We start from the raw sequence: 21,706 nt of genomic DNA, 5'->3' as shown, positions 1-21,706 counted from the left end.
CAAAATCTGAAATGAAAATGCAAAAGGGAGAAAGATTCTCAAGACGATTCTTATCCACATGAGCCTCCACCCTCAGCATCCCAGCATGCCCGTGCCCAGAGGCAGGGATGCAGGCTCCAGGTTGGGCCGCGCGGGCCCACCTTCCAGGTAGATCTCACGGGCGGTGGTAACTCGACTGGCCCCGCCCCGCCTGTGAGCTACAGCCAATCAGACGGCGCGAGGTCAGCAGTGGGTGTGGCTGCACCAGAAAAGCTCCCGGTTCACCTGCGACTGGTCCTTTGAAGAGTAATTGAAGAGAGGGGTATTACGAGGTCTTCAAACACTCACAATCGGCAGGATGAAGAGGACCTCGGCCGCTCTGTCAAGCAACAGGGTCTGTTAATGAAGGCGGCCATTCATTCACCCATCAAATGTTTACTGAGCCCCTACGACTTATACCAGGCACTGTTTTAGGTGCCTGAGGGGTCACAGGAGGGACCAGCGAGGAGCCTCAAAAATAAAGCGTCGGGGACTTCCCTGGTGGTCCACTGGTTAAGACTCCATGCTCCCAATGCAGGGGGCACGGGTTTGATCCCTGATCGGGGAACTAAGATCCCGCAGGCTGCAGGGGAGGCCTGAAAAAAAAAGAAAAAGAAAAATAAAGCATCAGAAGGAGGATGTGGGGTGGGGGGAGACACACTTTTAGGAGGAGCGATCTGGGAAGGCAGAGATCTGAACAGTGCCTGCGGGAACCATGTGGCCGTGTGGGAGAAGAGCCCTCCGGGCACAGGGGACGCTGGGTGAACATATCATAGGGAGGACCATGCCTGCGCTGGCCAAGGAACTGCAAAAAGGGTCCGCATGGAAGTCCTATACAAACGGCTTCCACCTCAGGAAAACGCAGAAGCAGAAGCACCGGCTGACAGCAAGGAGGGAGAAGACGCTGTAAGTTTGAGAAGGATGTTAGAAAGACTCACCGGTGACCCTGAAAGTTGCTGAAGTATTGGGAATTTTCTAGAACACTTCTCAAGAGAAGTCGCAGAAGGAACTGAAGAAATGAGGTCTCCATCATGTGAAGAGGGCAGGACACAGTAGAGGATTCTCCCATAGGTTTGGACCTCTTACTCTCAGGAGGCCCTACCAAGGCTAAGATTCTGTGATGGGGGTGCTAAAGGAATGACAGGGCCGTAGGTGATCATTGGCCTCTTCCTTCTAAAGGAAGAAAAAGTGTAGAGAGGATTCTTCTCCAGGTAATTGTGAAACCTAAGCAGCAGAAACACAGCTGCCAGGCAGGAGGACAGAGAGAGGTCTTGACTGTAGAAATCCAAGAATTGGAAGAAGGCCAGGAAGGGACATTGGGCACTGCTTTCCCTCTGGACAGAGGAAGAACATCCTCAGGAATCTCGCTTCTATCTGGAACACGTAGGCGTGGTGTTAAATAGCCTTGTTTTCAGTCATTCTTTCACCAGTTTCCACTGGTTAAACAAAGAGTTGAGAATCAGAGGACTCACAACCTAACCTCATGTACAGCTGGGAAGGATATGAGATAAAAGGCAAGACCTTTTTTTTTTTAAGACCTTTTAAAAAGTAAATGAATGTACTCCACCGTATTTATACTCTCCCAAGTAGCCTCCTTAGCAAGCTAAGCTCTTATTCCAGATATGTTGCTAATATTTGACATTTTGACCTGAATTTTTTTTTAATTAATTAATTAATTTTTGGCTGTGTTGGGTCTGTTGCTAAGCACAGGCTTTCTCTAGTTGTGGTGAGCAGGGGCTACTCTTTGTTTCAGTGCACGGGCTTCTCATTGCGGTGGCTTCTCTTGTTGTGGAGCACAGGCTCTAGGAGTGTGGGCTTCAGTAGCTGTGGCTCACGGGCTCAGTAGTTGTGGCTCGCGGGCTCTAGAGCACAGGTTCAGTAGTTGTGGCGCATGGGCCCAGTTGCTACACAGCATGTGGGATCTTCCTGGACCAAGGCTTGAACCCGTGTCCCAGGCATTGGCAGGCGGATTCTTAACCACTGCACCACCAGCGAAGCCCCATTGACCTGAATTTATTATTGCTTTTTCATTTCCCAGCCATGTGAGAAAATAAACACTATTCAAAAATCACACCTAGAATACTGGCTCGGCATCCCTACCCAACTGAATTGGGTGTGACTCATCTGAGTGAGTCTTGGCTGTTTCCAAATACCAAAGTCCCTCACAAGAGATGATCTGCCACCTGAGTAAATTTTAAAAGCTCCACGAGTCTTGGAAGGCCACCCAGACGTGGAGCTCTACACATGTTCTGAGCACAGTGCAGTCCAGAAAATGGTGACTGCTTTGGAAGGGAAAATGCTTGTGTGATATATATAACTTTGGAATGTTTTATTAAAAACAACAGCAACCTCATGATATTACAGGTAGAATTTTAACTTAAAATGAAGCCATAAGAATAAAATAACAGCCTTGAGAGTTATTTGAAAGGTTTTCAAAAAAAAATTTCCTTTTTATTTTCATAAATTAACACACATAACAGTGGGAATTTTAGTCACAAACTACCAAACAGAAAAGGAACTGCAGGGGCATCATGTATGCCAATGTTACCAAAAATGTACAAATTTCACTGAACTATTGACCATGATAATATACAAACACTTCAGGCAGCTATTTACTGGCCTAGACCAGCCCAAGGAGATGCTGAGGCCTCTTGCCAAGAATTAAAATCCGATTCAGCACCAGAGAGGCGCTTGTGGAGACACACAATGAACAAGCATCCAATCTGAGAGAGTGCTGTGCTAGATGGCAGGCTATGCGGGGACCCTCACTTCACAATAAAAATAAATAGCCTTTGCTGCTCAATTTGTGATTAGATGATAGTACTAAACTTTGATTTCAGTAAATTAAGCCTTCTTCCCGGCCAGCTTTTTATACAGGAAGTTCAGTCGTGGCAAGGAGCCCTTCCCTCGCATGAATCCGGGAAAGGATACTCCGCACCTCTGGCCAGCTACTTAAAGACTTTGGATACAGCCACCCATGATGTGGTGTTTCAGAGGTCCTTTCCATGATACTGGGGTGGGGGAAGCTTACAGAAACAAAGCACAAGGGAATTAAAGAAAGCACCAACTGCATACTCCGCCCCCAGGGAATGGGAGAAAAGTACCACCATCTAAAAGTTGGTCTTTCGCGCATCTTGATGTACATTGATTATGAGATGAAATCCCAGCCTGGAGACGGAGCACTGGCTCTGCGTTCCATCAGGCCGCACCAAGCCTTGGACCGGCGGCCCCAGTCCTGCACTCTGTGCAGCCCTTAGCCTGGCAGACAGGGAACCAGCCACAGGGGGAGGATCATGCCCAGAGGGTGGGATCTGGAATCTACCTCAGGTTGTCTCTGGCACTCATGCAAAAGACCCTTTCAGGCAAAATTGTGACAAAGTGTCATGATTTTCACAGCTCTTGGAGGAGCACTGTTTCAGGATTCACAGCATGAGTTTCTGAGCTCTTCAGGCTCCGAGTAAGGCAAACGCTGTATGTCTCTCCACTGTACCTCCCTCAGCTGTAGCTCTTAGAATACGGTCAGTAAAAAAAAGTGGACATGATCTGCTTGAACAGGTGATGAGGTACATTTAAATTAATAGAGAAATGTAGCTGGAAAGGAAACCAAAATAAAAGAGGGGGAAGGTGGGGGGGGCAAATATAGCTATAAACTGACAGATGGAAAACACTATAGTTTAAAGTTTCAGTGAAAAGCTGATGTGCAGAACCCTGACTGGACCTGAGATTTCTCCTCTCTTTCCCATATTAAAAACACTAAGTGTCTTTGGGTGGTAAGTCCCCATACTCAGAAACTGTTACCAACTCCCAACCCAGAACCAGACCTCCTGTAGCTATGGGCAGGTGGCTGGCTCCGAGGACCACAGACTGCAGCTGGCTAGGCCAATGGTAAAAATGGATGTTAAGACAGGTGTGGCTGAGCACGGCTAGAACCCGATGTGGCAACTTCAGGTAAGCAATTTCAAGTTTGCAGTGGGGGCCCCTTCTTAACTTTGGAATGAGGAAGGGCCTTGGCCAGATGCAAGCCGAGAATCACAAGGAGAGGGTTGGCCTCAGCGGAGCTTTTTCCTATGTTCCCAGGACAAGGAAGGAACCCAGGTCTCCACTTCCTCCAAGCCCCCATTCCAAATGCCAATGTTCCAAATCATTGCTCCTGGCCCTGACAAGTGCCACTCCTGCAACGGGCAAACTTGAAATTGTATCTCCGTAATGTTGGTGATGCCACAGCTGCACCCACGTCAACTTCAGTCTGCCACGCTTGCCACGTTGCACACCTGTCTACACTGGCAATGGAGCTGGCAAACAGGGCTCTGTAGATTTGCTGGGAGTTTGCAAGCTGTCCAGCAGGAGCTTCCTAAAAACGTTTGTACAAGGGCACAAACTCATCCCACTCCCTTAAGCAAAAAGACAGAGAGAAGCATTTGTGTCTAAGGACCCTGTCCCAGGAAGGGAGAGGTATTGAGGGGAAACACAGGTTGTGTCTACACAGTCTGGGCAAAGCGAATGCACAATGGCAGCATCTGGTTTGCATTGTTCAGAGCTGGTGCGGAAGCCGGGCTCCCCTCTAATGCTCCGTGGCTGTGGCCTTAGAAGCCTCCGTGGATCACCAGGTGTGTATTTCACTTACTAAATGCTCTGTCTGAGGCAGTGGGCCTACAAGACAGATGTGGCACTTCGTTTTTCTCGCACTGTCAGTTTTTCTGCTCCAGTGTGGCACAGACTGTCAACCTGCAAAGGAAAGGCACATAGAAACCCCCACCCCCACCCCATCCTCCCATCCCATGACAGACGGGGAAACCAAAGGGACCCAGGAGACATGATCCAGGAGGGCACCACTCACTCCTCTCACAGACTGACTCGAAAATGTCTCTGGAGCTTTGACAGTTCCCATTGGCGCTGCTCCACGGCAGTGGCTCCTGGGAGGATGGGAGAGGTGACCAGTGTCCTGAGGCTGGGCTTAGCATCCCACTCACCAGCCAAGGAATGTTAATTCTCTGCACTCTTGTTTTGAGAGAGAGAGAGAGAGAGAGAGAGAGAGAGAGAGAAAAGATAAAACACAAGGGAAGGGGAGGAGGGGAAGCAAGGCAAGGGCACACAGGCCTTAAGTGGGAAAGGAATGAAACCTCCGGGCTTGTGGCCTCACACGGCACGCTTCTGGTCCTCTGACCACAGGCTGCCGCAGGCACAAACGGAGAAACCCAGAGATCTCTGTCTGGCATTCTACCAAACTTCCAGTAGGTCTGACGCAGGAGCCCAGAGTACAGTGAGCTGCCCTCCAAGAGGGCTGGCCATGGAACTTCGTGACCCCAGCCTGTCCTCCTCCCCACCCTGGAGCGGGCTGCTCTGGCAGCTGCGAACGCTCTGGGTCGGCTTCATCACCACCTGAGCTGTCGTGGATGCCTTTGTCATGGACCACTACTTCAGATGAAACCCACTAAGACCACACCCAAGCTTCCAACTTTTTAAATGACTGGGGGAGAGACCTGCTCTTAACTTCCGTCATTAAAATAAATACCACTACTTAAGCAAGAATGAGAACCCAGATGAGAAATGAGTCGCACTAGGAGCTGGAGGCAGGGAAGGGGCTGCTTGAACACATCAACGGGAAAACGGCTCTCGGCTGCCTCACACTACGCACCGACAAACCAGGTCAAATGCTTGTCGTGTGTTCTGAAGACGTGTACTGTCTTTCTCCTTGATGTCTTAAAAAACTGCTTTAAAATCACATTTAAAGGCAAACATGCAGCAATAATTAAAAAAAAAAAAAGGGAAATAAAACAAATGAAAATAATCAACACCACCACATTAAAAAGTGCAACTTACTTCAAATGGGGCCTGGACGGGCTCCTCGGGCACTAGTGACCCACAGTCACAGAGGGGAGAAAATGATGGGGAAAAGCCACACACACACACACACACACACACACACACACACACACACACACCTGGTTCTGGACAGATGGGCTCAAAGGATTAGAAAACACAGCAGCTCATCTTTCCTCAACTACTGAAATGAGCCGGTGAGACCACACGGGACAGGACGCCAGGTCCCCCTCCCTAGGCCACGTGTCTAAATAATCTTGGTCTAGCACCACCGTAAACGACGCGGAACTTTCACATGGACGTGCAAATGCTGTGAGTCCTTGGAAACCTAGTGTTACTGAAGGTATGTGGTGTCCTCCTCCGTGGATGGCAGACAGTGTGGGGAGGAGGCCGACATCATTCAGGACCATTTCCAGGAGAAAGGGAGCGTTCCTGAGGTTCTATACTCAGCAGTACAAGTTAGAGGACCCTCTTTCACCAGTTCCTAAAAAGGCTGCACCTTGAAATAGGTAAAAATCCATAGTCTGCATTTTGAGTGGTTTGGGCGGTAGGGCAAAATTAGGCAACCTCTTCCAAGGAGGCCGGGAAAGTCTAAAGTTGAGACCCCCCCACCTGAATCGCTTCTCAACAACCGGACGACCGCTCCTGCTCCTCCTCTTCCTTGGCAAAGAAGGTCTCCAGTTCCATCAGTTTCTGTATCAACAGAGCATCCAGCTCTTGACTCTGCAGCGCCGCCTTCTGGGCCCGGGTAAAGCTGCCTGCCACCTTGACCTTACCGCGAGCCCTCCTCTTCCGTGGGACTGTGAAATCCTGAAACTCCAGAACTCGCTTCCTCTTCTGTTGGCTGATTGAGATGAGCGTACCATTCCGTTCCTTAGGTTCCTCAAAGATGGTCTCTAAACACCTAAGGGTGGAGCACAAAACAGAATCACCAACATGCTCACCCTGGGGGCCACCAACCCTCCCAGTCACTGGGCGCTAAAGGCTAACTGCCCCTGACAGCTCTTTCCTCTGGTCTGCAGCTATTTTTTGATGACAAAACACATATATCTATGAATATGTAGTACAAGCACATAGTGAAGAAATTTAAACTGGACAGGAGGGTAAAGAATAAAAGTAAGATGAACCCCCCACTCCCCACCGCGGCAACAGCAGCAACAGTGTTTTGTGTATCCTCCCAAAGTCACTCAAGGTACAGATGTGCATAGGTAAGCATGTATCATCAGAGGTCAGCCCTTCTGTGTAAAGGGCCAGGTAGTAAACATCTTAAAATTAACGAGGCACACAAGTCTCTGCTATATATCCTTTTTTGTTTTCTAAACAACCCTTTAAAAGAATAAAAACCATTCTTAGCTCACAGGGCTGGAAAAAAAGAAAGAAAACCGGTTGCTGGTTGGACCTGGCCTGTAGTTTGCTGACCCACAGCATCTATCCAACACTTTGGTTTCTTCTTTACTCAAATGGCAGCAAACTACATGCACTGGCCTATGCACTGTGCCACTCTGACCTATCAATAACGTTTAAGATTGCCCCAGCTGGGTACACAGGTATCTGATTCATTCTTTTAAATGGCTATGCAGTGTATCCCATTACAAGGATGGACTATAATTTAATCAGAACCCTATTAATGGATATTTTAAGTTGTTTCCAATCCTTTCCTATTATTTAGCAATGCTGCAATGAATAGTCTTATATCAATGCCTTAGTTTTATCTTCTAGGATAAAACTCTCCAGCTACATCCTGGACACTACAGGAATTTAATAAATGTTCAATGATTTGAACTGAGTTTAGACGCAAAGGTAGCCAAGTGAAATGCCTTCTGTACTTGGGTTTGGAGTCATATCTGAAGATCAATGATTATTAGTCCTGAAGACAGCAGGCATATTTGCTAAAAACGCAAGTACAAACGAAAAGGAGACTACCTAACCTGACACACATCTCTTTCCCATCCTACCACTGACCCCAATTCAAGTGTTGGGAACTAAAAATACCAATTCTAGTTATTTTCAAGACCCCGGTATTGGAAGAACTGAACATAAAACCCTTTCCGAAGCACAAGGATTGGAGATTTGCATCGATCATTTCGGAAGCCCCCCCAATCTATTATTTCCTGCTCATAGGTACTTACCTGTTTGCAGGAGGAGATTTATAATTCTTGTTGGTATATATTTCTTCTAAACTAAACTCCTTTTTCTTTAACCTGAAAAGAGAAAAAAATAAATTCTTCATGGTCTCTTACAAGAGACAAGATCGGTTTCCCAACTCTATGCTTTCCATTCTTCTACTTTCCAAGAGTAAAAGATGAGTCCTAGATGTGTCTCATGAGAACAACGAGTACTGGATCTTCTTTTCCAGGGCATCAATCTTCAACTTTGTGAGATTTGGTCCAGTTATACTTACTTGGAGGGATATAACTGGATGAGTACCTATTATCTTAGTTTACAGCTTCTTCTTGTCCTACTTTTTCAATGTTTCTTCTGCTTAATTGACCGCTCTCTTTTTTTAATTCTCCCCTCCTGGCTTGAAAATTATACGTATTCTGTTCTTTAGTGGTTGGCAAGAATTTTAATGAGCATATTTAACTTATAAACCCTTCTCTCAAACAACACAAAGTCCCTGGAACCTCTAAGTCTGATCAATACTGTCCCAATTTATGTTAGTAGTGTCCTATTTTGCCTATTTATTTTGTAATTTTTTTGTGTAAGAAATCAGGTCATTTGGTCTGTGGCTTCCCCAGTCTAGATTTTCTTGATTACATCCCACTGATGTCATTTAACATGCTCCTCTGACCCAAACATATGGGAAATACTACAGGTATTTCCTATGGACTGGTAATTAAATAGAGAGGTATGATCAGATTGAGGTGTTCCGGGTTTTTTGATAGACTTTTAGGTGTCCATCACGAGGGACATGATACCCAGCTGTCACCCTTTTTGTGTATTAGCAGCCAGCCACTGACAAACACTAAATATATTTATTAGTTCTTTAGGATTGTACATGGTGACAGTCTATCATTCTCCCGGGAGAATTCTTCCATCTAAAGAAAACTTCATGCTCATCCATGGTTTGATAACCCTGAGGTACCATTTGCACAGGAAAAGTGGGTTGTATGCTTGGTTCTTTCCCTTTATTTACCAGTTTACAAAACAATGAATTGTTTCCCTATTATCATCCAAATACGGCCAATGAGTTGTGAACTCATTCATTATGAACTGTTGGACTGAAACATATCTCATGTGCTTCAATCTACTGCAGTTATTATTCCTTTTGATGCTCAGACTGTCTCATCTGTGGCAGTCTCTTCAAATTGGTTCCTGTGTCTCTCCGACATGACCCCAGTCGCCTCTTGAGAGCTCATCACTTTCTGGCACAAGACAGTCTATACTCGTGCATTTCCTGCCCTAGACCTGTAGCCAGTCTTCAAGAAGCCTTGGTTCACATATCATAAAATTCACCCTATTATTTGTTTATTTTTATGAGTGTGCTCAATCTGTTTGTTCACTCTTAGTTTTTGGTACTATGTAGAAGATAATAGCTTCAACCTTCAGGCCACCACTCTTAGTAGAAACTTATTTTCAGACAGCACAGTACCTTTATTACAAAAGAGCAAATTATTATAAAGTTTCTGTGCTTTAAACCTTTTTCAGATAAGTTAAGGAGTGACTGAACAGCACAGCAATAAACTTTTCGGCATTGTGCTTTAGTTTCTTCCTGGCTTTTTGAAAATCTTAATTGAGGTTCAGTTTGGTTCAATTCCAATTCAGCAAAGAACATGCTTGTGGAAAAAATACATAAATAATAGCATAGATAAGATTTTTCACAGGGATTTCCAACAAACAACTGTTACTTTGCTTCTTAACAACAGCAATAGCTACGTTAGATTAAGGATGTCGGATGGGTTGTTGGAAAGTGAAAGATTAGGCTTCTGACAGTCATTCTGACGAGCAAATCAGGGCAGTGTGCACCCATGTCCAGTTTCTGAGCTGAGGCGAGTGCTGAGGCGCCAAGTTCAGATTCTGGGATTCCTAGGCTCTCAACAAGCTTTGCCTTCCTCAGAGGGGCTTCACTCACTGGAGGTGGTGGGATGTGTAGACGTCCTCAAAAGCAGACACTTTCTGTGCAGATGCCACTTTGCCCAGAGTGGCTCTGCCAAGAGTCTACGCTCGAGCATCTTCTGTCTGGTGGTTCCTTGCTCCCTCCATCTCTTGATCTGTTTTTACGACTTGATTTCCCTCCGGTAAAGAAGCATCTTGAGACAATTCTGAAGCAAGGTTGTGCTATTCTAGTATTGACAAAACTGAGGCTCTGAGGGGCTCGCTCGGGGGTCAAGCCCTGGTCCCTGGGGTCTCCTGTGAGGACCATGCCACTGTGACCCCCCCAAAGCACACTGATGTGCTCATGCTGTGGCAGATCTGGCCCCTGGAAAGATGTGGCAGGGCCTGGTGGTCAGTGGGTGCAGCACCCCCGATCCTGTGCTGGGGCACCTACAGGCTCTCCTCACAGCCAGGTGACGGTGGCCTTAAAATTCACCCTTTAAAGTGTATGTACAGTTCAGTGGATTTTCGTAGAGGCACAATGTTATTCATCACCACTAATTCCAGAACGTTTTCACAACCCACAGAAGAAACCCTGGACCAACGAGCAGTCACACCCATCCTCTCCTACCCCAGCACCTGGCAACCATGTATCTACTTTCTGCCTCTATGGTTCTGCCTATTCTGGACACTTCATACAAATGGAATCATACAGTATGTGCTCTTTGGAGTCGATCTTCTTTCACTTAGCACACTGTTTCCACGGTTCATTCATGGTGTAGCACGTCTCAGTACTTCTTTTTAACGTTCTATGGATAGACCACCTTTCTTAATCTATTCATCAACTGATGGACATTTGGATTGTTTCTACTTTTTAGCTGTTATGAAGAATATTGCTATGAACATTCATGTACAAGATTCTGTGTGAACATGTTTTCAATTTCCCTTGGACATATACCTAGAAGTAGTGATATGGTAACTCTAACATTTTGAGGAACTGCCAAACTATTTCCCACAGTGGCTACACTATTTTACATTCCCACAAGCAATGTATGAAGGTTCCAATTTCTACCCATCCTCAATGCCAACACTTAATTTGTTTTTATTTGTAAAAAAATTACTGCCATCCTAGTGGGTGAGAGCCATCTTGTGGTTTTGATTTGCAGTTCCCTAATGACTAATGATGCTGAGCATCATTTTTTGGCCATTCATCTGCATCTTCTTTGAATAAATCCCTGTTCAGAATCTTTGCCTACTTTAAAAAATTGCGTTGCTGTCGCTTTGTTGTTGAGTTGTAAGAATTCTTTACATATTGTGCATACTAGAGCCCTACCAGATATATGACTTGCAAACACTTTTTCTGATTCTGTGGGTTATCTGTTATCTTAAAAAAACAAAACAAAACAAAACAAAAAAGACTTATTTAGAGCAGTTTTTGTTCATAGCAAAATTGAGTGGACAGAGTTCTCATATACACCCTGCCTGGAAACCCCTGCAACTCCCCTACTAAGCACAGCAACCCCTATTATTAACAGCCTGCACCAGAGTGGAACATTTGTCACAACTGATGAATCTGCAATGACACATCATAATCACCCACAGTCCATGGTTTACATTAGGGTTCACTCTTAGTGTTGCACATTCTGTGGGTTTGGAGAAATGTATAATGACATGTATCTACCATTACAGTATCATTCAGAATCATTTTCACTGCCCTAAAAATTACTGTACTTGCCTATTTCTCCTTCCCTCCTCCCTACTCCATGGCAACTATTGATTCAATGACAGTCTCCATAGTTTTGCCTTTTTCCAGAATGTCACATAGCCGGAATCATACAGTATGTAGCTTATTCAGACTGGCTTTTCACTTAGTAGTATTTCAGTAAGGTTTCTCCATGTCCTCTTCATGGCTTAAGAGCTCATTTCTCTTTAGTATTGAATAATATTCCATTGTCTGGATGTACCATGATTTAGTATCCATTCACCTACTGAAGGACATCTTGGCTGCCTGCAAATTCTAGCAATTATGAATTAACCTGCTATAAATATTTCTGTGCAGGTTTTTATATGAATGTAAGTTTTCAACTCATTTGGTTAATACCAAGGAGCATGACTGCTGGATCGTACGGTACGAGTATGATTAGTTTTATAAGAAACCACCAAACGCTTCCATTCCATTGGTTTACTTTTTATTTTGTTGGCTACACCACACGGCTTGGCTTATGGGATCTTAGTTTCCCAAACAGGGATTGAACCCGGGCCCTCGGCAGTCAAAGCACGGAGACCCTAACCATTGGAGCGTCAGGGAATTCCCTATTCCATTGTCGTTTTTTTTTAAAAATAAATTTATTTATTTTATTTTATTTATTTTTGGCTGTGTTGGGTATTCGTTGCTGTGCGTGGGCTTCTCTTGTTGCCGAGCATGTGCTCTAGGCGCGTGGGCTTCAGTAGTTGTGGCACGTGGGCTCAGCAGTTGTGGCTCTCGGGCTCTAGAGTGAAGGCTTAGTAGTTGTGGTGCAAGGGCTTAGTTGCTCCGCGGCATGGGGGATCTTCCTGGACCAGGGCTCGAACCCATGTGCCCTGCATTGGCAGGCAGATTCTTAACCACTGCGCCACCAGGGAAGTCCCCTCCGTTGGTTTTATGTCAATCCTTATGCATTACCACACTGTTTTGATTACTGAAGCTTTGTACTAAGTTTGTGTATATATATATTTTTTTACTGTGGTAAAATACACAAAACATACAATTTACCATTTCAATTATTTTTAACGGTGCATGTAATAAGTTTTGAAATGGGTTACTGTGAGTCTTCCACTTTGTTCCTCTTTTTCAAGGTTGTTTTGCCTATTTTGGGTCACTTGTATTTTCAGGATTTTTAGGATCAGCTTGTCAATTTCTGCAAAAAAAAGGTAGTCAACATTTTATAATAGGATTGCAGTAAGCTGTAGATTGCCTTGCATAGTACTAACTTATTGACAGCATTAAGTAGCCAAATATATGAATGGATGTCTTTCCATTTATTCAGGTCTTTAATTTCTTTCAACAGTAGTTGGTAGTTTGTAGTGTTTACTGAACAAGTCCTACACTTCGTTTGTTAAATTTATCCCTAGGTTTTTTTTTTTTTTGATGCTACAGTAAATGGAACTGTTTTCGAAATTTCATTTTCAGATTGCTCATTGCTAATGTATAGAAATACAATTGTTTTTATTTTTCTTGTATCTTGATCTTATATCCTGCAAACTTGCTGAATTCATTCACTAGCTCTAATAGTGGATTCTTTAGGGTTTTCTATATACAAGAAACTGAAAAGATAGTTTTACTTCCTTTCTGAGTGCTATCTCATTTTCTTGCTTAATTGCCCTGTCTAGAACCTCTAGCAGAATGTTAAATAGAAATGGCTAGAGTGAATATCCTTGTCTTGTTTCTGATCTTAGGGGACATCTTTCAGTCTTTTACAATTAAGTAGGATTTCTGCTTCGGGTTTTCGGGTAGATGCCCTTTATTCATTTGAGGAAGTCCTTATTTCCCTCTCTCCCTTTTTAAAAAATATTTATTTGGCTGCACCAGGTCTTAGTCGCGGCACGTGGGATCTTTGCTGCCATGTGTGGGATCCTCGCTGTGGCATGCGGGATGTTTAGTTGTGGCATGTGAACTCTTAGTTGTGGCATGTGGGATCTAGTTCCCTGACCAGGGATCGAACCCGGGCCCCCTGCATTGGGAGCTCAGAGTCTTAGCCACTGGACCATCAGGGAAGTCCCTCTTATTTATTCTGAAGTTCATGGAGTGTTTTTATCATGAAAGGGTGTTGGAATTTGTCCAATGCTTTTTCTGCATCTAATGAGATAATCATGTGCTTTCCCCCCTTTATTCTATTAATGTGGTATACTCCATTGATTAATTTCCTGTGTTCAACTAACCTTGCATTCCTGGCATAAATCCCACTTGGTCACGTGTATAATCATTTTTTAATATGTTGCTGGATTCTGTTTGCTATTATTTTGAAGATTTTGATGTATACATTTATAAGGTTCCCTGGCTTCTTTTAAGATTATCTCTTTGTCTTTGGAACTCTGAAGTTTTCATACCTAACTTCTTTCTGAAGTTAGGTATGAAATTCTTTTTATTGATCCTGCTTGGGATTAGTATCTTTTGCCAGTATACTAAAAAACACAGAATTACATAGTATGTGAACTATTTCTCAATAAAGCTGTTTAAAATTTTTCATTTAGATGCTGCTTTACTGAGGTATAACTGACACATAGAACTGTAAGATATTTCAAGTGTACATTGTGATGACCTGATATATGTATACACTGTGAAAGGATTCCTCCTATCTAGTTAATTAAGAGTTTGTGTTTTGACTTTGTTTATAGTTGGTTTCTTTTTTTCCCAGCAGAAGTGATAGATTTTTATGACATACATTTTTCAGCTTTTTATTTTACGGCTCTGAATTTTCTGTTATAGTAACCATTTCCTATAGTTTCTTCAATTATTCTTACGGCTTCATTTGTTTACATTTAAGTCTGATTTTATTTGGAAGATATTCTGGTGAAAGGTCTAAGGTAGAGATCCAGCTTTCTTCTTCTTCTTCTTTTTAATATTTATTTATTTATTTATTTTGGCTGCGCCAGGTCTTAGTTGGGGCATGTGGACTCTTAGTTGTGGCATGCAGGATCTAGTTCCCGGACCAGGGATCAAACCCGTGTCCCCTGCAGTGGAAGCGCACAGTCTTACCCACTGGACCACCAGGGAAGTCCCCCAGCTTTATTACTCCTAGAATGGCCACCCAGCTGTCCCAGTAGCATTTTACTGAATAGTCCATTTTCACCACTGATTTGAGGGGACACCTTTGTCACATACTAAATTTCTCTATGTATTTGTGTCTAATTATGGACTTTGTTTTACCAATTTGTATATTTATGCTCTGGCATCATACTGTTTTAATTATTGAGACTTGACAATGTATTTTAAGATCTCTTAACACTAGTACTCTTATTTCACTCCTTTTCTGAATTTTCCAGGCTATTCTTGCTTCTTTATTTCTATAATTGTGTTAAATACATGCCTTTCCATTTATTCATATCTCTTCCTAAAAGAACAGTTCTTGGTCAAGTGAATGTGTTTAAATTTTTATTGTTTACTGGAATGTACCAGTTATCTAATTACTGCTTCTCAGCTCAGAATGCACCCTCAGTACCTGCTCTGTGACAATGGCATCTTGGACTCCTAATGCATCTCTTCTTCACAGTGAGTTGGTGCTGAGCTTCGGCAGAAGGAGGCACTGGAGGACACTGGAGGAGCAAAGGAGCTTTTCTTCTTGCTCCTGCCACATGGCCCATCATGGGTGCACGTGTACTGGGATGTCTGGGGCGGGGCCGGATGGGGACAGTTGCCCCAGCTGTATAGCCAGAGCGTGGAGCACCCCCCAGTGCCCCTGTAGCACTAGCCTGGTGACCACCACACCACAGATGGGGCACTCGGGGACTGAAGCCCATAGTGGGACCCCAACATCCTCAGGGTTGTTTCCTGTGACTCTCCTGGAGCAAACGCCACATGCCCCAGGCCACGCACCTGCAGCAGCACCCTGACACCCCGGCTGTCTGCCCTCCAGCCTCAGCTCATGCCCTGGAAGGCTGTTGTTGTTGTTTCCTGCTCGCCCAACTCTGGCGTTAGCAACCTGGCCATCCGATGGGCTGCAACCACACCTTCTCCAACAAAGTCAGACTCCAATCTGGGGGAGAGGGCCCCCTTCTCCCTTGGCCCTAGGATGCCCTTCAGAATTCTCGGTACACCTTAACAGTTACTCTCCTGTTATACTTTAACACTTTAAACTTCCACTGTTTAAAATACTGTGTGGTTTCCATCTCCTGACTGGACCTAGACTAATAACATGATACTAAGGTAAAAGCCCTAAGGTTTTGCTAGACCAGGGGTCCTCACACCAGTGTACTAGAAGACTTTCCACAGACACACTGAAACCCAGCTCTAGGGTAATCAATCTCCCGATCTTTAATCTCCTGCACGTGACACACCTGAGAAGTGTCCTTACACTCATGTAGACGTCTCCATTCCCACAAATTCTTTCTTTTTTTTTTTTTGGCCACGCCACACGGCATGCGGGATCTTAGTTCCCCAATCAGGGATCAAACCCATGCCCCCTGCAGTGGAAGCGCAGAGTCTTAACCACTGGACCGCCAGGGAAGTCCCCTCACAAATTCTTTTAGAACAGCCCCTATCCACCCTGAATTCTACTTTGGTATCGGAATAAAATCACTGATCTCACTAGGCCCTCCTCAGATATTAATGAAATCACCGTAAACCTGTCTTGGACGTGTCTTTCCCCACCTTACACACGGTTCCGCTAAGAGAAGAGCGGCTTTAGCAAGAGGGGACTCAGCCTAATTTCAGATATGGTGTGGAATGGGGCTGTCAGAGGGACTTTGCCTCACTCACCTCCTGACTATCATCAAACAATGCCTACTTAAGAAAGAGAGCTTCAAACACCAAAAATAGCTTGGTCATGTATTTAACTGTACACAATGTCTTTTCAAACTATTCTCAACTCTCATGCACAGTCTGTTATCACTTAGAAGAACATTAATCAAATCATATAAGGAAATATTTAAGTCAATTATTCAATCTTCATCTTACAAAATATTATAACTTCTACTTCTTGTTAATAACAAAAATTATATGAGCTGCCATGCCAATCTGTTTGCAGTGATACACTTTTCTCCTACATTAAATACTGAAGCAATCATGAGATTTATATAAATTAATGGATTTATTTCTGATTATTTACATGATTCTTAATTGTTCCTAAAAGTCTAATAACAGAGTTTTATTCGTGCACGTCTACACATTTACTGAAGCAATACCACGCTTTCTAACATACTCCTCACTTCATAATTTATTATTTTAGCTATAAATTACATTGCTTTATTATAAATTCAAAAATGGGAAAGTCTTATACATAACTTTAATTTTGACTTATGGCTTTTAGAAATCCACGTTACAAGAAGTGTTCCATAATTTATTTTTCAATGGTCTGTATGATTTTCTTGAAGGTAAATATTAACATATTTACTGTTTCATACCCAAGACATGGAGGGGAGGCTGTATTCATTGTACCAGGTCATTTTATGTAAGAGACTTGAGCATCCGTGGATTTTGGTATCGGGGGGTCTCCTGGAACCAACTCCCTGAGGATACTGAGGGATGACTATATTATAATTGGAAAGCAGAAAAGTTAGGAAGTTAAGAATGATTTGGCCAATGGGCTTGAATAATAAAAACTGCCTTCACCAAGTAAGTTGTATGTCAAAAATTTTCCATAAATTTAATGCCCTAAATCGGCACCTTCAAAGTGTCTATAAAAAAGTGTATTTGAAGTAATAAAAGCATTTTACCAAGATGTCTTAGGTAAAGATTTATTGAAGATCTTATATTTTTCAATCCTTTCATTATATAGGATTAACTAAAGTGCCCCTAAGTGAGAAAGTAACATAGAATTCTTAGGTATCTGAAACTGGTCAGATCCCCTCGGTGCACGTCCCATAAACTGAGCCACTGCTGGCCTCCAAAGTCTGGGTGACAGAACCCTAGTGAGTCAGCTCTTTTTGATTCTTTGCTTTCAAAAAAGATTAGGTGATAAATCATTAAATATGATTTGTTGATAGATCATTCTGATTTTTTGATATTACTTGACAGAAGTTGAAAGGATTGAATGTCATTGTTCTTTAAAAACTCTTTCCACTCCCAACTACCTATCTTTATTAATAAGGTTTTCCAGAACTTCTATCTACATAAAAATTCAAGAGAGAATACCATGATTCTGAACCCTATTTCATTCTAGTAAAAAGTATTATTCAACCCAGGATATCTGAAATACTTTAAAAATTTCTCTTGAAAAGACATGGTAGGATGATCAATAAAAGAACTGTAGGATAAAAACACAACACGTTAAGATAAGAACCACGTGGGAAAAGTGGAACGTAAATCACAGTAACAGTTAACTATCACACTTGTGTTGTGTGAAGCAATAAAATAGATACAGTGCACATTTTTTTCTCAACTGGACTGTACAGCAATCTTAAGTGTTGGGAATTCTTACTCACATTCTACAGGTAAGTCCTTGAAGCTCAGGAAGGTGAAATAACTTACCTTGGGTTAATCAAGGGACACAGGCTTCCATTTGCTGATGAGAAATTAAGGAGTGAAATCCATCACAAGAAAACATAACTCTGGAGGTCTTTTTAAAATGTTTATATCTTCATAGTGTCTGTGTAATATACATCATCCCCAAACTGGAATCATGTCAAATACACAATTTGGAATCACGCCCAACCAATACATAATTTAGTAATCTTTTTCTTTCCACTTCACTTTATAGGAATTAGCAATCAGCTCTGTCATAAAAATCTTTAGAATCCAAATTTTTAAAGGCTATACTATGGACCATAACATGGATCTAGCATTTTCTTGAAAACAAAAAAAGACATCTTTCCTTCATGATGTGTAGGTCCCTTCCCAGTTCTGTGCACAGAATGTTGTGAGCCTGAGCTGTGGGGTCGGGTAAGACCTGTGAGAGACAGGAACCACCTGTTCTGTCACGAGGGACGCTCTGGCCTAACACAGATTTCTCAGCTACTGAGCCTTGGCACCGTCACCTAAACCTGGGGACGACGGCTGTGCCTACCTTCCAGCACCCTTGGAGGATGAACTGGGACTGTGTACACAGAGCGACAGCACCCGGCATAGAGAGCTCAGGAAAAGTGATCGAGAACGCGTTCAAATATCCCTGCACACAAATCTCTGGCCACAGTACCGATGAATTCTTTTGGATAAATTCCTAGAAGTATAACAAAAGCTCAGAGTATATGATCATTCAAAAGGTCATTATATTCTGCCAACTTCCAAAAAAGTGCACACATGCATGTTAGAGAAGGCGCTCACCTTTTGGGTCGAGGAAGGCCCATGGGGGTAAGGTTAGGGTCCGGCTTAGGAATGGTTTTCCGGATGCGAATCTGTGAGACCTTCTTTGGCCTCTTCTCCGGCTCAGTCTATTTTTAAGAAGAAGAAAGATGGTCAGGTTGTAAGACATTCTAAATATATGAAGTCCCCTTTCCTGACACCCACCGCATTGCTTCCTCAGTGTACAGATGACTTCAGGAAGTAGTTTATGACAAATCTCCCACCCCCCGCCGCCCCCACTCCTGCCAACAGCGTTTTCAGCAACCGCCCCCTTTATGTTACTGTACATGCAGTTCAGATACTGAGATTATCAACATGGAAATTTGCAACTGTTGGCGACAGCAGATACTTCAAAATTGAAGCACACCATTGTTCACTCGTCTCTGTGGTTCAGTTCTCTAAACACTGTTAAATGCATCATCAAAAAAAAGGGTCTGGAAGGTGATGAGGAAGAAGAGATTCAAGGTATCCTTTAGTGTCTTGCTAACCTCCCATACTCAGCTGAAGCTAAACGTGGTAGCAAAGAGACTCAGGGGCCCATCTGTACCTGTCACGTCATCTGTGGTGCCACCGTCACCTGACCCCATCAGCACTTTAAATTTACCTCTTTCTGTTCTGGGGGGCTGCTCTGTGGTCGGGGGCATGGGGCTGTCACACCATCCAGCTCATCAAATCCAGGAACCGGGAACTCGGAGGCTGAAAGCAGGAGCTTGCTGACAGCTGAGTCTGTTACCAAGCGAGACTTTGGTACCAAGGCAGGGAATGGAGGCTCTAGCCTAGCACCACGGAGAGAGAGACAGAGAAGAACGACATGGGACGGGTTCACCTTCTATGTCGGCACATTCGTCTTAACATCCAGACAAGAGCTGAATGACGTTCCCAGTAAACCTGTCCTCTTGTTACTTCTGGACACACCTGTGTCTATACATGTAAAAAACGACGAGAATGTGGTCAATCCACTTCACTGTGATGGAATAACGAACGAGGAAGGTGCAGTGAATAATGAAAAACGTAAAAAGGAACAGGTTTTTTGTGGGAAGAAGACATTTAGTGAACTGAACAAATGGATTGTGCTCAGACGACGTCAATCCCATCTGGGCACCGAAATCGGCTAAATGACCAAGAAGTATCTTGAGGGGACTTGTGGTACAATGAGCCGGCTAGGGATTTTGACTTTTTTTTTATAAATGGGATTGATCACACAACTTTAGTTACACAGGTTGAACCTCAGATTGTTCATCTGAGAGGTGCAGATCAGGCTGAGAAGGAGAACAAGAGGTCAGAATTATACCATGCCCGACCCACACCAGCCGCTAGTGCACTCGCCCACTTCTCTCTCTCTCTCTCTCTCTCTCACACACACACACACACACTTCAAGCCACAAGCCCTCACGTGCCAGGCGCCACTGGAGCCTCACCTCACATGACTGCCGCTGGTGCTGTAAGCAGCTTCCAGGCCCGGAAGAGGCACAGACGGTAACGCAGTGTGGCTGAAGTGGAGCAAAAGTACAAGAGAGGCAGGTTAGGGCAGCGGGATGGCAGGAGAGGCTCTGGTGTACCGTGGGTTTGGAAGGATGCTCAATCCGAGCCCAAGGAAGACGAGAAGTGTCAGTCACCCAGAAAGACGAAAACCTCCCTCCCAGGCATGAGGATTACATGTACGTGCCCATCACTGGAATGGAGTGGAGGAGGATTATATTCTAACTTAAATGGAAAGAAGGCAGAGAGAGATATACAGAGGACAGTAAGAGAAAGGAGGGGGACAAGAATACCCTTTACCTTATACCTTTTAATCAAGTTGTTGAACATGTATGTTAAAGTTTTTAAAAAGTAATTTAAAGATAAAAATACACTCCTCAGTTCTGTATTAACCGTATTAAAATAAAAGCTGCCAATTTCTATAAACGTACAAAAAATTGTGAAGAAACCTTATTTTCTTTAAAGCCAAGTTCCACGTAAAACATGGCCATGTAGATGAAAACTGTTCACAGGGCTAGTTCCTTTATAATTAAGCTTTGATTTTTATAGATGAAAAATGGTATTAATCACTTATAGATACATTAATATGCATTGTTGGAGAGCTTTTGGTACCCCTCAAAGTAAAGCTTGTATCCATTTCTACTGAATTTAGACACAGTACAGGTTTAATTAATCAGATGTTTATATAATGACCATATAATCCATCTCCTCTGGGAAGTTAGAGAAATTTGTTCAATGGCTGAAACACAGATAATTCAGATTGTTAGAGAGTTTAGCACCAATCTGGAATACTGGGAAAGGGGCTGACCAAATCAGAGGCCTCATCTGGGTCTAGCTCAGTTGACACAGCAACCAGCTGAGTGGCCCGAGTCAGAAAAAACCATGTGCCTCAGTCTCATCATCTATAAAAAAAAAAGGCAAAAAAGATGCCTGTCTGACCCATATTATGGAGTGCTGGAGGATGAGGTTCAAATGAGAAAACCCTGTGGAAACATAAATTAATTTAATCTTGGTTAAGTCTTGCTTTCTGGGGCTCCCCAATTTATCACGCTTAACATTTCTAAGTGTGTCTACAAACACAGCAAACTTCTGAGCTCTAAGCCAAGGATATATATGATGTTAAGGCACTTTTAGAGCCAACGAGAAAAAAAGTTCCCACAAATACCACCCCTACCACTTCAATTAAAAAAATAGGGACTTCCCTGGTGGCGCAGTGGTTAAGAATCTGCCTGTCAACAATGCAGGGGACACGGGTTTGATCCCTGGTCCAGGAGGATCCCACATGCCACATAGCAAGTGGGCCTGTGCACCACAACTACTGAGCCTGTGAGCCACAACTACTGAAGCCCGTGCACCTAGAGCCCGTGCTCCACAACAAGA

General features: G+C 43.6%; 1 protein-coding gene across 9 annotated transcripts in view; it reads right to left on the bottom strand.

Moving 5' to 3' along the window:
* Positions 1-2,490: 2,490 nt before the first annotated feature.
* Positions 2,491-21,706, bottom strand: part of PRR14L (proline rich 14 like) — a 55,915-nt gene continuing 36,699 nt past the window's right edge. For 3 of the 9 annotated variants that reach the window (XM_059893583.1, XM_059893588.1, XM_059893589.1), the window contains 6 exons: positions 20,266-20,337; positions 19,452-19,623; positions 18,830-18,936; positions 7,968-8,039; positions 6,615-6,742; positions 5,028-6,531 (listed from right to left, as the gene is read on the bottom strand). In XM_059893583.1, the coding sequence (XP_059749566.1) occupies positions 6,323-6,531; positions 6,615-6,742; positions 7,968-8,039; positions 18,830-18,936; positions 19,452-19,623; positions 20,266-20,337 (760 nt within the window). In that variant the 3' untranslated portion in view covers positions 5,028-6,322. The other 6 variants (XR_009497143.1, XM_059893586.1, XM_059893585.1 and 3 more) reach the window with 6 other exon arrangements.

This window comes from Balaenoptera ricei, chromosome 14 (genome assembly GCF_028023285.1).
Source record: "Balaenoptera ricei isolate mBalRic1 chromosome 14, mBalRic1.hap2, whole genome shotgun sequence".
NCBI classification, from domain to species: Eukaryota; Metazoa; Chordata; class Mammalia; order Artiodactyla; family Balaenopteridae; genus Balaenoptera; species Balaenoptera ricei.
This window is presented reverse-complemented; position numbering and strand designations above follow the sequence as displayed.